The sequence below is a fragment of the Medicago truncatula genome, chromosome 4, assembly GCF_003473485.1.
Source record: "Medicago truncatula cultivar Jemalong A17 chromosome 4, MtrunA17r5.0-ANR, whole genome shotgun sequence".
NCBI lineage: Eukaryota > Viridiplantae > Streptophyta > Magnoliopsida > Fabales > Fabaceae > Medicago > Medicago truncatula.
Genome location: NC_053045.1, coordinates 46695264 through 46713404, shown reverse-complemented (window position 1 = coordinate 46713404; position 18141 = coordinate 46695264). Strand labels below are relative to the sequence as shown.

General features: G+C 38.5%; 1 protein-coding gene across 2 annotated transcripts; it reads right to left on the bottom strand.

The window, feature by feature from the left end:
* Positions 1–17896, bottom strand: LOC25493428 (E3 ubiquitin-protein ligase UPL1). Of its 2 annotated transcripts, none has more exons than XM_013601924.3 (15): positions 17630–17896; positions 16096–16191; positions 15800–16006; positions 7613–15538; positions 7213–7524; positions 6797–6998; positions 6140–6698; positions 4824–5961; positions 4495–4641; positions 3667–3747; positions 3253–3478; positions 3036–3175; positions 863–969; positions 594–761; positions 1–409 (listed from the first exon to the last, which is right to left on the bottom strand). In XM_013601924.3, exons 1-14 carry the CDS (start codon positions 17660–17662, stop codon positions 659–661), a joined length of 11277 nt encoding a protein of 3758 aa, XP_013457378.2. In that variant the 5' UTR covers positions 17663–17896; the 3' UTR covers positions 1–409; positions 594–658. The 2 variants fall into 2 exon arrangements, with proteins under 2 accessions (XP_013457378.2, XP_024637979.2); XM_024782211.2 differs by having other exon boundaries at positions 1–406.
* Between the last annotated feature and the right edge of the window lie 245 nt (positions 17897–18141).

The following is an 18141-nucleotide window of genomic DNA, read 5'->3' as shown; positions in this document are numbered from 1 at the left end:
TGCCATATTTCAAACTCCTCTTTGATGATTGAAGCCATTTCTTTCCGTAGAAAAGCAATTCAAACTGCTCAACTACAACTATGTACTCCAGAATATGTACATTCTCAATCTTATTGGAAAATTGTAGACCTATGGAAGGCTGTTTTGGCCCTAGAGATTATATATAAATTAATATTGGAACATATTTCAACAGCTCACTACACTATGGAAGCTATCCATTGTCAATTTGAAATCTCCCAAATCTAGGTAGCTATAAGAATTATACAAGGAAAAACAAAATTCTAGCCATTTTTACTGCTGGAGCATCAAAATAATATATCACCTGCATCAGAGAATGTCTCATTGTGATGCTATGCTACCAACAGAGCCTATCCTCAAGAGAATAACAGCCCGGATGATTTCCCATCTTCTAAAAAAAACAGAGAAGACTAAGTAAGATTAATAAGGAATTTGATCTATAAGGTATTTGAGCAAAAGCATAGATTTGTGAGAGAACATTAGTCACGACTTATTTAACATATCAACAATTTTTCCAATTATCATATAGTAGCCACTTATGTGTGTTGGTAAACTAAAGGGATGGGATGTCTAACCTTTAGGTGACACATCAGACACGACGGCAGAACTGCTGTACAAAAACATTGCATAAAAATATGGATCAACCAAAACCAAACCCTTCACTAGCTTCATGGATGGCAAGTAACAAGCGGTCTTGAAGCTGTTCCTTTGAGGTATACTCAGGAAGATCTAGTTGATTGAAACTGAAGAGCAATTACACAACTAAGGTATTAGGATCACTGAAATTCAATGTGCTGTGCCAACGTAGTTTGTAACCATATGAAATAGAAATATAATCACTCACCAAGTATGAGCAGATGGAAGTCGATCAGGAGCTCCGTATGCTTTGTGAATCTGAAACTTTTGAGGACCGGAGATGCCTTGCAAGGCTTTAAAACCCTCCAAAGGAACCTGAAACAAATTAGGAAGGCCACAGTTGTTACCAAGTGCATCAGAAAAATCTTAAATACACAACAAGGCTTCTATTTTTGCCGAAAACTGAGTAACATAACTCTCGGATGTGTGTTCTAACAAAAATTAATGAAACAAAAAACATCTCAAAGATACGACATGGTAGAACATATATTTGCCGAAAACTGAGTAACGTAACTCTAGGATGTATGTTCTAACAAAAATTAATGAAACAAAAAATATCTCAAGTATACGACATGGTAGAACATTATGGCATATTTTGATCCATATAGCCAACCCCACTTAATGGGATAAGACTTCGCTGTTGTTGTTATACGACATGACAACCATTTACCGCAAACTAAATGGTAAATTTCATGCATCTGAGGATATATGCAGCACAATAGCGCATGTATCATTAATGGATTTCATGAGTCGTCACATCAAGAACAATGCTAATTTTCTCTGATGCTTTTGGGATTCAAGAACTACTTCAAAGCACGAGAAAACAAAATTTACCCAACCATGGTTAATAAATTGACAAAAAGCACAACTTTTCAATGCGATGAATAAGCATGTATACAGATATAATCACGTGGAAGTTAGCAAACTCCCACATTTTATCTGATACAAATACCTAAAACTTCTGTCTAGAAGATATTGAACTCATTGACATTTTAGTTAGTTACTTTATTCATTTCAATATAATAAAAATGAATAGAACACAAAATTGTTAATCCAAGTGGCCAATCCCACTATTGGAATATTGTTATTGGTATTGTAAAAAGAAAGAATGATCACTATTGTTAAGTGTACTCGTTAATATAAAATGCAAATACAACAAAACAAAAAGACGATTCTTGAACAAAATAAAAGTAAATGTATACTCTTGGCATAGTTATTTTTAAGAGTTCCACATTGGAAGAGATAGACCTGAGCAAGTGTTTGTAAATGCGGGTAGTCATCGCCTTACAAGTCAGTTCAAGAATGGTAACAGAGTTAAGGGTTAAGTTAGGCCGAACCCTAATTCTAAAATGGTAACAGAGCCCATCCAAGATTCGTTGGGCCACCTGCTATTAGGTCACCGCTATCGGGTTACGCTTCAAATGTCCAGTCTTGGGCATGAAGGTTGTGTGTGTTAAGGGTTCCACATTGGATGAGATAAGGCCTGAACTTGTGTTTATAAGTGGGGCAGTCATCACCTTACAAGCCGATTTTGTGAGGGTTGAGTTGTGCCCAACCCTAATTCTAATAGTTATTTAGCTAAATAACTCGTTACATGCAAGAATTTTAACAATCCAACCGTCAAACTAAAACTTAAAGTTTTATTAAAAATAAAGAGTGTAGAACGAAATAACTGGATTTATTTTGCCCTCTATTTCTACAAGAAACATGTGTATGATAATAAATGAGAGTAGATCAATTCCACAATTTTTCATAAATTTTAAAACTATTTTGTACTTCATCAAATAACTTCAATTGAACATACAAACATTTTATAAAAATAAATAATATTTACTATATGACAATTTGTCGATTTTTAACAGTTTAATTGTTGAAAAACAATTCCTATAGTGAGTTATTAAGTACAGTTATTAGGCCAACAGTTACGTCTAGAGTAACTTAATCTTCACCTATTTATTTCACTCTTTATACCAATGCTGTCAAAATCGGACCAGTCGGTTAAATTGGTTCAACCGAAAATTGGTCAGTCTTCCAGTTAATTCGACGACGGTTGATTCATTGTCCTTCAGAAATCGGTCGGTTTGACTGCAGTTCAACCCTTTTTTTTTTCTTTAAAAAAAACCTTTTTAAATTTATTATTTAATTATTGTCATCTGGTTCAAATACGGTTGAACCATAACCCAGAAATCACACAAGCTCAATCTCCGGTCTAGTTCTAACAACATTGCTTCATACAATACAACTACAGGGATATGTATCAAATATAATTACATGATTTCAATATAAATCAAATAATTATCAATTAGTAATATTGAGCAAAATTAGTAGCCGATAAAACAGTAAGTAAAATTAGTATGTGGTCAAATTTCTGAGAAAATTACCTTTGACGTTCCTGTCACAAATTGCAGTAATCTGGCCATGTCTTCCTTGTTGAAAGATTTGACCACCTCCCAAAACCATTGAACAACATTTGATGCCACGGTGTAGCCTGTATACTCGGTGTTTGCCTTCAGATCGTCCACTACAAGGAGAATGACATTATTCAGATGTTCCATAGAAGATTTAAACATAATTTAACAAATTAAGAAACAAACTCACAATCAATTTCTGGGAGACCACTTATGAGTAGCTCAAGCTCTTTGTCATTAAAGATCGATATAAGTTCTCGTGGTACCATTTCATTAAAACCTTCTAGAAAGGAATTGATTTGTGGACGGATGGCATTAGTCAAGAGATGTTCAGCAACAAGGTCAACATACTCGTGCTTTGTTTCTTCTGTAACCCTTATGTTCCTTCCTCCAGGTTTAAGCTCATAATCAGTGACCTATTTTATCATTCCGGGAGAGATGGAAAAGGATAGTAAGGATAACTCATAAGAATTTATCACGAGTAAATAAATTAGAATCACCTCACAATAAAAAACCAAATTATCGCATTAACGTTTTCACAAGCTTTTGATGTAAGTTTTCCGTTTACACAGACAAGAAAGACCAAATTAATACGTTCACTTACCTCATTCTTCTCATAAAGTATGAGTTTTTCTTCATCTGCGTCCATGCTAAATGTCAAGTCAGGAATATCACTCACATCATTCTGGTACATTTGGAAAAAAATATATATTAGACAAAAAGCAATACATGCAGAAAATAAGTGCACCCTGATCTCACAAATAAAATTATATGGCCATTTTTAGCACACCGTGGAAGAGAGTAACAAGCAGAGCTTATACTGCTTATGGTAAATAATAGTATCCATGCCAGAATGGATGAGAGTTTAGGAGTCTCCGTTCAATACAGTGATTGTGATATAATTCTATAATATGTGTGAATTTTTATTCAATACAGTGATTGTCATATACTGATATATATGTCTATAATACGCGTGAATTCAAGACAAGTGCGTATGCTTGGGGAGTACAAAGAGAGGGATAAACAAATGAAACAGACCCATGTTGCCATCACACATGCACCCACACACCCTCCCTTTAAGTCAATCTGCTCCAAAACTAGCTCTCTCTCTCTCTCTCCACTCACAAAAACCTCTCCTCCCCCCCCCCCCCCCCCTCTCTCTCCGCTTACAAACACCACTCCTCCTACACAGATTATATGTTTCATTCCAAGTAAAAGTCCTAATAATTCCTAACATTAATTTTATTTATTTTCTCATGTTTCCTCTGTCTACTTACATAAATCTACAACCTTTGAAAAATAGAGATCTAACATTTCAGAAAATCATTAAAGCACAGAATGAAAGGTCAATAAAAGAATGACAGAGTTCTGGAAGCACACAGTGCCTAAGGTGAAAAGAGACAAGTGATCAATATTGTAAATCAGTACTCACCTCCAACATCCATTTCAAATTCTTATAGTAATCAGGATCAACCGCTTCAATGTCATGGTATGTAACCTTAACACCGAGTATATGCTTATAGAAAGATCGGGTAAAGTAAACATCCAATAGCTGTCCATCAAACAACGCCTTCCCCACCTGCATATAAGATCATAATGACAACTTTCAAAGAACAACTAAACCTGAAAACACAAGATGTAATATAACCGCAAGAGGTTGCATGAATTATATTTCTAAATCTACCCCAATTTTTTTTTGAAGTAGGGGGAATATCTATTTTGTCCCCGAATACAAACAACCCTTATAGTTAAAGTGCATACCACTCGGCCCACAAACTTGAAGTATGAAAGGTGTTCAGTCTGGTAAACAGAGTTAGGGTTTGGTTGGAAAGTTGCATTGTTCCCCACTGTTGTGAAAAGTAAAGCACCCTTGTCAAAAATGACCCTTGATAGTAGCTGATACCATTCTCTGGTCAGGCCACCAGCATCAATACCCTCTTCACCTTGAAATTGCACATTCAATCGGCTCTTGAGATCCTGAGTAGGACGCATCCTTAATTGATTATATGAGTCCTCCAAAATGTATGCCCGCCTTACACTTATACGCAGCGGCCCAGACAATTGGTGGTCATGTTGTTGCCTGATTCTTGAGCGAAAATAGGCTCTCTTGTTATCAAAGTCGATCAATCTTGGTGCCTTAAGCATCATGGCCAGAGATTTCTCCAACAAACCAGGATTCTGCCTAATGAAAGCATTTGCAAGCCGGCGATGCTTCTCTGCAAACCTTGTAAATGTAACAGCACCATCCAGCTTTCGCTGTGAATCTCCACAAAATTTTCCACTCATTGAAGCTGAACAGCCAGCAGACTCCTTGACTTCTCTAGCAGTTGCATTGATATGGTCTTGCTGCATGATAGATTCGTTTGATTGTAGCTTTTCACACAAAACAAAGAAAGCCTCAATGAAAGGCAAGAGTCTCTGTGTCCCAGGAGGAAGAGGCGGTGAGGTCAAGGAACCGTGCAAATTCTCAGCAACATTTATGTTTGACATGTTAGGACAGAAAGAGCTTTGGCCAAGTTGCATCTCAGCTGCACTGATACAGTTACTCAGTTCTTGCCAGAGTGGCTCGAGCGCAGTATTCAAATTCCAAATAATTGCTTTGTCGTCGTGCTGATCTATATCTGCATCACTTCTCATATCCATACTACCTGAAGTATTAAGTGAAATGAGGGAACTTAGAGCTTGAAGCACTCGCAGAATTGCCGCACCAGCCATAGAACCAGCACTCAAGCCAAGCATATTTGTTTGCTGTAGGGTAACAAGCTCACTGACAGCTGAACCTGTCAATGCATGAGATGATTCCGAAAGCTCTAAAATAAAGAACTTCCTATGAGAGGGAACAATGATGGCCAACTTATTCAGCACTTCACCAGCAAGCTTGTACATTTTATCCGGAAGCCTAAAAAATGTAAGATTGGTCACTTTTTTACTTCACAACTGAAAAGATTACAAAAATGCTGACAGGGAAATGAAACTTAGCGAGTAAGACAGCACTAAGACAATTTTCAAATCACTTGTTCATGATTAACATACTTAACAAAAAGAATGAAGAAATATGAGCATGCTAAAAACAGTACCCTTCACGACCAAGAAGACTGCACACATTCCGCAAATCAGATTGGGGCAACTGCAAAAAGATATTGTACATATCATTATTCTTCTTCACATTGGAATGACATGATTTTGTATAATCATGCTTATCTAGTTGATTAGAATCTAACTCCACTAAAGGAGGGTCCTTTTCAGCTTCACCAACAGACAAATTTTGGGTATCTGCTATTGCTTTTTCAGATTGAGATTGACTTTCTAATTTTGCTGCAGCAATATCAACTACAACTTGAATCAGACCCATGACCTGCTCAAGATGAGCAGTGCTACGTAAAAATAAGGGTTTATTCAAGAGCTTCATAAAGAAAACAAGGGGAACAGCCTCGGCAAGGGTTTTGGAGGATTTTGGTGAAGGTCCCTCTTCAATAACCTTTTCCTTCCCTTTCCCATTCATATGTGTCATAGATGAATTTGAAGAATCTGCAATTGATTGGTCAAAGTGAAACAACATTTTTGCAACAGCAGAATGATTTGTGGCCAAGTAAGTCAGAATCTCAAGAACTCGGCGGAACACTAGGGGAGGAAGACCTGCAATGAGAAATGAAAAGAGAGATCACCATGCAATAAACTATAATATTGAGATAAACATATGAAAATTAAGTTCAGCAATAAGCGTAAACAATTACCATCCCACAACTGAGATCGGCCATATACTGTGTTTGAATGACAACCATAAAGCCTCTGGGAATTCAATGTCACTGCTCTGCTTACAGAACCTTCAGCTTCCGGTTTAATCATATCAAGCAAAAGATAAATAAGAATGGCTCTTGTTACACTATGTGCACATAAGTTTAAAAGGAGTCTCTGCAGAATGCCTTTTCCAAGTGGCTGACATAATGATCCAAAAACAGAGAAAGTTATTATAATCAGAAAGATATTAAGATACCCGTTTCAATAAAATGTATATGTACGATAACACACTGAATCTTATTACATAAAAATCTATATAGTATGCAATGTCCAAAACAATTAGGAAAATGTTCACACCTAGCAAGAAAAGCTTGTTAACGACGACTATCGTCATGAGAAGAACCAAACTTACTTGAGCCAAACGTAGAAGCCGGATCAAAGCTTGTAATGCATTTTCATTTAATAGTGGCTCACCTTCAATCTCCTTCACCTTCAAGGTATCCGTTAGAGCAGACCTCCTGTCTATCGTAACACCAACACCCCGATCCATCACAGTCCTCCGAACAAATCCCAGGCCATTTCTTCTATTGCTAAGCCTGTGACTGCTCCCAAAAAGGCTGCGAGCTTGATAATGACTCATTGCTCGGTCCCTCAATATTTGAGCTTCAGCAAGCAACGTAGACGGCAGAGCTGACAAAACTGCTTCAGAAGAAGTTAAAAGCACCTAGTATAGAGCAAAGTATAAGCATTATAATCATGTCATATTTCTACTAAATAGAAATCACTCAATAACGGAAAAGTAAAATTTAAACCTCTTCACGCAAATCAGCAGGAAAAGTAGCAATTATGGATGCATTATCCATGTCAACCGGTTGTCCTTCAGCCTGCTGAGCAACCCTTTGAGCTCTTTGTTGGGCCAAAACCTCTGCCTGAATCTCTGGAGGAAGAGCAGCTAAAAACTCCGGATCAATATCTTCTCCAGAAGGTGGTGCATAAACGGGAGGTTGAATAGATTGAGCTTGTTGAGATGCCAAAACTTCTGCACGTAGATCTTCGGGAAGAGCCTCCAAAAATGTAGGGTCAATCGTACTAGTACCAGAAGCTTCATTATTTGCACTAGTTTGGTCAGCCTGAGTATCATCTGGAGCAACCTCTGTGTTCTGAGTTGATAACAACTCATCCCTCCTGTCTTCAAAAACTATTGGTTCCTCGGACTGATTTCCTTCAGCGTCAACACCACCCATATCAACATCAACACTAGCATATATTGATGATGCAGGGCAATCACTTGGATTAGAAGTCTCGAAACCAGAGCCTGGTAACTCAAGATTAGTAGGCTGCCTGTCAACATTTGATGTTCCATCACAAACCATCGGTACAATTGCCACGTTTTGGTTGTTAGTAAGTACATCAGCACCAGACTCAATAGATGAGTTCACGAATTCCTGGGGTATTGCTACATTATCTCTGGGAGTGACATTTATTTCATTTACAGTGCAATCAAGACCATTTGGCATGATTTCCAGTGAAAGTGGTTGAACAGACATAGGCTCATTATTTTGCAGACCTTCACCCGTATCTTGAACACTGGAGCCTACATTTATCTCTTCCTCACAAGGAGCACCTTCAACTGAAAGGTTTATTTGCTGAGCTACATTTTCCTGCTCTTGACCTGCAAACTGCTGATAGGTAGAGTCAGCCCCAACATTCAATGATGGATCATCGTGTGATGGAAGAGCAGCATCCGACTGCTTCTCTTGTTTTTCGGAATTATGTACTTGTCGTATAGTAGGACTGCTTGCAGGAGCAATGGTGCCCATCCGAGCTAAAAATTGTCCCTCCACTGCTTGTGCAATGGCAGCCGCTTGAGCACCTCCTTGTGGTTGACCATCATCTGTCCATCTACCATTACCTAACACTCTTCTTCCAGGTAGGTGCAATGAGCCCATACCCAGAGAATAATCTGTCAGAGGTGGTGGTGCTACACTGCCAAGATGGTCCCCAAACAGATTACTTGGTGTGTGATCATGTGGGAGAGTAGGTGCATCAAACATGTAGAAATGGGACACATCAAGATTCCCAGATGACAGGGTTTCTGAATCTCGGGATGCAGAATTACCACCAGATGACCACATAGAGACAAAATCGCCAGATTGTGGTGGCCTTACAAAAAGAGGATGTTGAAAACCATTTATTTCAGAAGCAGGCCTCTCGAAGGAAGACCTACCTGTTTGGCGACGACGTTCAAAACTCTGAAGACGAAAAAGGTCATCCACATTAACCCCTTCAAAAGGTTCAGCAGACAAATCTATAAGGCCACCAGCTGTTCTATGTTGCCCAAGTATCTGCAAGTGATCCAATCCATCTAGAGCTTCCCTCCATCTCACCTCTATGACGCGATTCTCATGAAAATCATCGTCGTCTTCATCAATCATCTCATTATTGTATTCATCCCCCGTGTCAGCGTCATCATGATCTTCCACATCAGTATCAGCCATAGACATCATGCCACCACCACCTTCTGCTATATCCTCGTCTTCATCCTCTCCATCGTCATCGTCATCTTCATCATCATCACCGTCATCACGATCATCACCCATACCATCATCTTCATCACCCATGTCATCATCTACCCTATTCTCAACATGAAAAGCCATCTCAATTTGCTCAGGGTTGTGCAAGACACCACCTTCACCCAGCTCTTCGCGCATAAAGTCCATTTCTACTACTGGTGGATTTTGGGCTAGTACCTCCTCTTCTTCTACTCTCATATCTTGTTCCCCAGACTGATTTGAATTGTCGGCATGATGATCACTTTGAGAGGTTCTTTGGTGATGTGCATTATCTATTGTTTCTCTTAATGCTTCTTGACTGCTCACATTCTGATCATGGGCCTCAGTTTCAAATACAGAAGGCGCTGCCATTTGATCGTCAGGTCTTTCATTCAAGCTGGTAGATGTTCTCTTTTCAGCACCATCAGATTTAAAGGTTCGCTCACTAGCATTAGCGGCTCTTGAAAGACATTCTAAACCTTTCAGTACAAGAGTCGCAAATTTGGGTGCATCAGGATGATCCAAATCAACCACCTGCAGGATGCTAGTTAAACATCTGATTATTCCACCATCGATCAAGCTTTTAGCAATATCAGGTGAATACCCAGAACCAGGTAGGCTACCAGATGACGAATTTTTCGACAAAATAGAATATACAAGATCAACAAAAGTAAAAAGCCTTTTGTCTGGGGATAAGCTGCTTTTCAAAGAATTACTCTCAAAATTTGAAAGGGACATCATTTCTTTAACAAGTTCATTTGTCACTCGCTTGCGACCTTCACCAGACCGACCACACAAAACTACCAGGAACCATGAAGCCTTTTCAGACAGCTTGCCTCTCCAATCATCAGTTCCTGCAGATTCTTCAACAGAAAACGGTAGCAACCGATGTAATACATGATGAATAATGCCATTATTTCCAGATGGTTGATTAGATCCACGGAATTGACACATTTCAGAGTCGCGTCTGAGTATGACACCAACTGCGTGTCCATACATTAGAAGAATATCACTCAATAACTTAAGGACAAAAGTCACCTTCACCAATTCTGCAGACTTTTCAGACTCGGGCTTTAATATCACTGTCTCTTCAACCTTCGATTTTCCTTTCACCTTCATAGTAGGTTCATCAATATCCATTAAATTAGAGTCACACTTAGAATCTCCCTGGCCTTCCATTGGTGGGTACTTTAGCACAATCTCAAGAAGCTGATCAATTACTTGAGTGAGATTTACAGGAACCTTTTTGTGGCTTTTCAAACATTTTCCCGATCCATCATGTGACTTGCTTTCAGATATTCGGAGACATTCATTCGTAACCTCAGTGCTCGATGATTTAGATTTTTCCTTTTCTTTCTCCTTCGATAACACAACTATTGTCCTTCCCCCAGATGTCTCTAATTGACAAATTGCAGCTGTAGCTTTCATGAAAACAATAGGATCTCTAGATATAACAGGTGCCAAAGAAGTCAAAAATGATCGGGGAGAAACACGCCCTGAATGGCGATTCCCACTTAAAGTTTGTCGTATCTCCAACTCCATGGCTGATTGTAGTGTTTGAGGATCTTCAAGAAGATGTCTTACTATAGCTGATACAACAGTGTCATACCCAGGGAAAAAAGATTTCCTTGGAAGACTAAAAAGAGCAGCCAGACCTCCATTTTCAAGGAACTTCAAAGCCAAAGCATGTGTTTTTGTCAACCGAGCACATAACTGTAGAACAGCCTGCATGACCACAGCAGGGACATGTTGTTTTATCAAATCACATGTAATATCCAACAACTTGTGACTTTCATCAATAGTTGCAAAGCCAGTAGGTTTCCCCAATACATTTTCAAAATCCATGCCAGGTTCTTTTTCCCTACCATCTATTTTCTTTTCTTCCTGCGCAACTGTATCAGTAAATTGCAGGGAACCATGCTCCCCAGATGAATCAGGCATGGAGCCAGTTCGGGTTCCTGCTTCAATATTTTCAGTCTTTGGCCTTGACTGCAGCATTTGGTCCAATATAAGCAGTAAAGCACTAATGCATTTAGAGACTGGTAGTTCTTTCCCCATCTCAGGTTTGTCTTTCAAGTTTGTCAAGATATCTATGATGGTAGATATAATTCCATTCTGAGCTGCAACTTCCCTTGTACTGCCATCCTCAAATAGAAGTAATGATATAACATGTGCTAAAATGCCTAATGCGCAGTTTTCGGTGGAAAAGTCCAATGGACAAAGTTTTAGCTGCTGCAGAAGATAAGATATTACTTTTGGACGATCTTCACCTTTGTTCTGGTTGCAAAGTGTTACGAGCAAATCTGACAGCTGAAATGCCACTGAATCACTACTCTGAAACAGCTTCACAGATGCAGCAAGTATATCATCTACTGGAGGTTTCTTCGTGTGTCCCTCTTCAATTGGAACATCAATAGTCTTCTCAACATTGTCAACTTTAGTGGTTTCAGAACTACTTCCTAGGGAAAGAGCAAGCGCTTGTGCAAGTTCATCATCCTCCTGAATAGGATCATCAGCATGACTGAACAGCCACTCCATAGCCATTTCAACACTATTTGTTTCAACTCTCCTCAATGCTTCTTCAGCCCTAGCCCTTGAAAAACCCATCTCAACAATAGTAGCAATGGTTGCCTCATCAGGTGGAGGGGGCATGAAACGTTGGTTTGTGCTTCCCAAAATGTTATTTCGAATTCTCTTCACATCTCCAACACCAGAATATACATGTGTAACAAGTGAAATAATTGATGTAATGAAACCAGGACTACAAGTATAGAACATGGGATGATTCCAGACTGGTAGGATTACATCCAGAACCTGAGATTGTAGCATGCGCACAAAAACTTCTGGATCTCTTGGAACTGGAAAGAGCCCAATTGAGAGACCAACGGCAACAGGTTGAACAAGAAGCTCTGTCTGAGATGCTGACGTTGGGGACAAAAGCAGAGAAGAGTTTACAAAGTACTCAAGCAAGCGACAATAGCTTTGTAATGTATAAAGTAGCCATGTGTAATGGGACATGTTGGCTCCTCCTTTCTTTCCCAGATCAATATCTGATGATGGATAAGTGTATGGAAGAGTCCATAGCAACTGACTAGTAGCTTCATATGTTGTCAGTAGCTCCTTAAATGTTCCGTGTACATAAAAGTTATTAACCATAGCAGTGTAACAACTTCTACGCCTGTTGTCAAATGTGAGAGCTGCAATATCATCCACAACCTTCCCAAGATATCGACATTTTACAGAAAGTGAAGTTTCAAGTTTAGCACAAGTAGAATGTCCAGAAAAACTAAGGGCCTCAAGAAAGTTTGTAGCTAAAACAGTTCCAAGGGCCTTTGAAGCTGTGCTGAGTGACCCTGAGTCAGCTCGACGACGAGGTGAAGTGAATCCCTTCACAAGAGCAGTGAAGAAAGAGCGCATTGTAGAAGCCAGCTTGTTAAGAATTTCTAAGGCAAGAACGTCGGGGCTTTTCTTTTTCAAATCTTGGGATGAAGAAGCCTCCAGTTCACAAGAAGATGCTTCGGAATCAATGTTTAAAGCTTCCAAGCGACGAGCAGTCCTTCCACCTCGCATGCGGGCTATCCCTTGCCGAGTACGGCGGTGCAAACCTTCTTCAGAACGAACTACAGAAACAAAATCACGCCCTCCACTCCACAAGGGACGTGAACCAGTCCTACCAAAAACTGGATTTGTGTATCTAACGGTCTGCATATTTGTGTCATCCTCACTCTCTCTTTCAAAAACAGTAGATGACGGTGCTTGTGAAATAACAGGTTCTTGATCATTATTCTTCTTTTCATCTGTCTTGGAGTCATCACACAAAGATATTTGCCAAATTATTTCTTTGTATGCTCTCCCAATATCTTTTAATACATCAGCATCAGAAGTGCTTAGTTCAGAGACCACGGCAGTTGTTGCTTTCAACAAAAACACAGAGAGAGCCAGGATACCTTCAAGACTAGAGAGATACTTCAACACCTTTGACTGCTTCGCGGATTCAACTAAAGTAAGTTGAGTCCCCCCAACGGAATCTAAAATCTCATTGGTAGATTTAAGATGTTCCCTTAAGAACGAGCATAGAGCTCGGGCAAGAGAAACATAATGCTGTGGAGAAAAGTTTTTGAAGGCAGCGGAGATGCTCTGCCCCACTGAAACAGAAGGGGGCATTAAAGGCAGTGTAAATAACTGGAGAATAGCTTCAATCCCCTTTTTCTCAACAAATATTCGACAAGTGTCGGCATTCTGAAGAACTGTCTCAAGCAGACGAGCAACATTGTTCACACAATCTGGAAGAAAAGACTCAGTATTCATTGTTGATGCATCAGGAGATGGCTCATCGATCTGCTCAGTGTCGTCTGGCTTTGATGACTCCTTACGATCAGCCAAGATCAAATTCTTGTCCCTGCCATCCATTTCCATAGGAGCAGAGGTTGAGGAACAAGGATCATGACAAAAAGATGAGGAATATATGGCAGAACCAATTTTTGAGATGGTTTCCAGAATCTCAACTAACATATCCACTCCAGGCCCACGTAAGGAAGCAGCGTGGCGCATTAATTCATCTAGTCCGCTGGATAAAGATGCAAGTGTTTCCCCTGTAAGAGCACGCAAATATGTTCTGGAAGTAAACACTTTCACAAAACACCTCAAAGAATTTCTATCTTTCACAGCCTGAAGGCCATTACTGTTTAAGCATAAAGCATCTAAACACTGGGGGATGCATGTGATGGCTTCAGAAGAGTTGAGAACATCATCGATTATAGCATCCAAAAAGGCGGATGGAAGTCCAGCTGCGTCTAAAACGGGGAAACAAGTAGGATCTTTTTGTACTAAATCACTCAGGACAGTAGCAGCAAGCGAGAAAACTCCACCACCAAAATCTTTTGATCGCCTGAAAATTATACATAAGCACTGAGGCAGCACATTCTCTTCAGATCCATATATACGAGTAGTATTTCCAGGGGCATAGGTTCCAAGGGATATAGCACGCAATAGAGCTTTCATCAACAATTTCCGGTGATAAGAAATTAAAGGTTCGGTGTACAATGGCTGCATGTCATCTAGCCAAACTGAAGAACCTCCAACCATATGTGCGCTTCTACTAGACTCAGAATTTTCATCTGGCTGCTTTCCACCATTTTCAACATGGGAGACTTCAATCTTCAAGCGAGAGATGGTATCATCTAAACCACCCAAATCTCTGAACAATGCAGCAGCTGGATTACTATAATCCATAAAAGCTTCTAAAATGCGCACAGCTTTTTCAACCAGATGCAAGTGCTGTGGATTTATATCTTTCAGTAGAGGTAGAAGAGTAGGAATGAATCCTGCTTCACGCATGGCAGAACATCCTGACGACGACGAAACCAACACAGTTACAAGAGATAAAAGTGCCTCAACAAAATGAACTGACCATTTTGATGTATCACTAATAACAAAGTCGATGGATTTTTGCATCAGGCTAGATAAAATGCCACGGTGCCCTCCAGATGTAAGAGCAGTCAATACTGAAGGTTGTCGGGAACGATCTTGGCAAAGAGCAGTTAATGAATGCAAACACAAAACTCGAATTTTTTCCAAAACTGCATCTTCATAGCTCAGTAGCGAGACCAATTCATTGATAAATCCAGGCTCAGCATTGAAGAACGAAACCAGGTCATCAGCCCCACACACTTGAATCAGAACTATGAAAGCATACAAGCGAATGCATGTGTATTGCTGTCTAGAACTGAAAGAGCCAAAAGCCCTAGCAAACCGCAATCTTGTCAACAAAGAAAATCTTAAACTGGAAGGTACTTTATATTCTCTAACCAACTTGTGCAAAAGTCCAAGATCAGTTTCCACACATTTGTGGACGTCACTTAAGTGAATGATTTGCAACCCTTCAACCAGGGGTTCAGCCCCTTTGATGTCACTATCTGACTCGTTTACTGCATAAAACTCAAAATGGAATGCACAGCCCAATTCATGTGCAATAGGGTCGCAGCGATTAGGCACAGCTGATGCAATTAGTCCGAGTCCCTCTTCCTTTCCACCCCATCCTTGTGCAAGAACAAACAATTTTGAATTCAAAGAAGCATCTCTTATGGAGTACTTTCCAATTGTTTTCTTCAAAAAAGTAGCCAAAGTGTCCAGGGTAGCCTCAACCACATCCGGATCAGTAGAAGCAAGCAGTGATGAAAGATGTTGCTGCAGAATCAGCGAAACCATTTTAAGTGTCAATGTTGATCACAAAGGGATAAATAAACAAAATATACAAACCTAACAAAAACAGTTTATTTAAACTCTAAAATTAATAGAAACATAAAATATTTCAAGTCACCAAAAAACAAAGAAAAGGAAAAATTAGACAAACACACCCACATGCATAAAGGCGTCAAAATATTCTTAGCTCTCATCTTATTAAGCTGACCAGGGTGGAAAAAGATGATTGTAGGAAAGATGGCATACCTCATATGAACCGTAGAAATGCTTATTTGCGCAATTATCCAAAATTATTCTAATGACACGAAGAATTTGAAGAACGGCTTCTCTTGGGAAAGGAGGATCTGAGTCTAGAAAATTGTCATCAATTTGCAGATCTTTTCTTGGTTTTATATACTTCTCAAAGAATGAATCAAAATGATTAAAAAGATCAACCCAGTGATGAAAGTCTCCCTGTACAGAGAAAAGAAATACCAATGAATCAAGCACATCCAAAAAATATATGAATTACTAATGTAAAAAGAAAAGGGCCATAAAGCCACCTTATCAAACTCCCATGTGAAGTCTTTTAAAGGTTCTTGTATGTTCTCAAGTGGAACTGCAGCTACACGGTTGATGAAGCATCTAATTTTTTGAGGCTGCAACAGATCACGCAAAGATTGATTGATCAGCTAAAATCTCTTATATCATGGTAGCATTAAGATATCCATAAAAATACACAACAGGTCAAGTTAAAGAGCAAACAACTTAAATTGCACGCAAATTAAAAGACGAAAGAGAAGATAAAACAATGAATTAAGCTAGAACATCTGCAAACAACTGAAACTGATTTCCAGCTGCAATACAACTAATGCTTGATGTTCTACAATATTGAAATGCAAAATTACGTAAAGAAAACTCATTATGTTGAGTGCTAGGCCTCGAAGTAAACCTCTGCTTAAATTTTTAATTCGCTAGTAAATGATGAATATTACTTTCAACGAGTTTTGGTCAATATCAAGAGATGAAATGAAGTACTACTACAATAACAACATGCATCAACAATATCCAAGCCTGGCTCCAATGCAACACCTAAGAAGCACAGACTCCGACACAGACACCACATGACACAGACACGTTGACAATGTTAATTTAATGTAGAAAACATGACACGGATACATATATATTTATTGGGTCATGTTAACTTGTGCCCTTAGGGCCCATGTTAAGCATTAATTTCATTCCATTAATAGTAAGAATTTAATGGAAAAAAATTAGTAGTACTCCCTCCGTCCCAAATTGTACGTCACTTTAGAAAAAATATTTGTCGTCACTTTAGAATACCAATGAAACATTAATGTTATGTTTCCTATTATATCCTTAACTATTTATTACTCTTTCTTTTTTCAATTCTTTCATTTATCTTTCCCATATCATTTATTAAAGATAATTTTGTAAAACAACTCATAATATCTCTTTCCCACACTATTAATTACATTTCTTAATATGTGTGAAATGCCCAAAACGTCATACAATTTAGGACGGAAGGAGTATTAAACAACTTAAGCAATAAATTAACACAATTTACAATACACAATTACTATTAGTGGAATTCTTAACATGAGTCCTAAGGGCACAAGTTAACATTTCTCATATTTATTTCTTATAATTAATAATAAACTATGAACATTAATTATAAAAAAATAAAAAATAAAAAAAAATAAAAAACTAAATTTGAGAATCAAACATGTGTGTGTGCGCGGAATGCAACAGAAAATACACCTTAACCCCTAAAATACACTAAAGAAACTTCATTCTGTGTCCCTAATTCTCAATTCAATTACCTCTAATTTCAATGCAAAAGAAAATAATAGAAAAACTTCCATGAATCCGTGCAACAGAAGGAACAAGAGCATGATCACACCAATTGGCAATTGATCACTATATTACAACTTAATTAACAATGAAAATCACAATTCAAGAACAATTACAGCTTGCAAACCCCCAATAAAACATAAACCCCGATAAACAAAACAGAATTTTGAATAAAACGGGTAAAAATTGAAAATTTGATCGATGAAGAAGAGAAAAACTAACCACTTCGAGAGCGCGCTTTCGCTTTAACTTCATTGGAGAAGTGAGCGCATAGCAGGAATCAGGATTGAGAGAGTTTTTGATCAATTCCCAGAAGGTATAATCGAGAATTGATCCTTCGATCAAATTGATAGAAGGAAGGAATAATCAAAGTTTCGGAAGAGAATGAGAAGATTGGTTTATCGATGAAGTAAAAGTAGTGAGAGAGAGAGAGAGAGAGAGAAGAATGAAGAAAAACCCAACTGAAGAAGAGAAGAGAAGAGAAAAACAAGTACAGGGAGAAGAGAAGTGAATGAGTACTTGTGTGGTAGTTTATGAGAAATGATATTTATACATTCATTTTCTAACAATTTTATGACAACTTTCTCTCTCATACTCACATTATATTTTTACTTTCTCTCTATTGCTTTGATTTTTGTACCAACACATACTTTTCTTTGTAAAAAATATGATTGTCAACCAAATTGATGTTCAAATAACATAAATAACATTGCTCGTAGTTTATACTAGTATAA

Bases quoted from the DNA above. Each gene is read 5' to 3' on its own strand.
- LOC25493428 (XM_013601924.3), bottom strand. From the start codon at position 17,662: ATGAAGTTAAAGCGAAAGCGCGCTCTCGAAGTG. The intron at 6,999-7,212 runs GTAAGTTTGGTT...TCATTATGTCAG, and splicing joins GGCTTCTACGTTTGGCTCAA to CCACTTGGAAAAGGCATTCT. The intron at 3,176-3,252 runs GTGAGTTTGTTT...TTCTCCTTGTAG, and splicing joins TGGTCTCCCAGAAATTGATT to TGGACGATCTGAAGGCAAAC.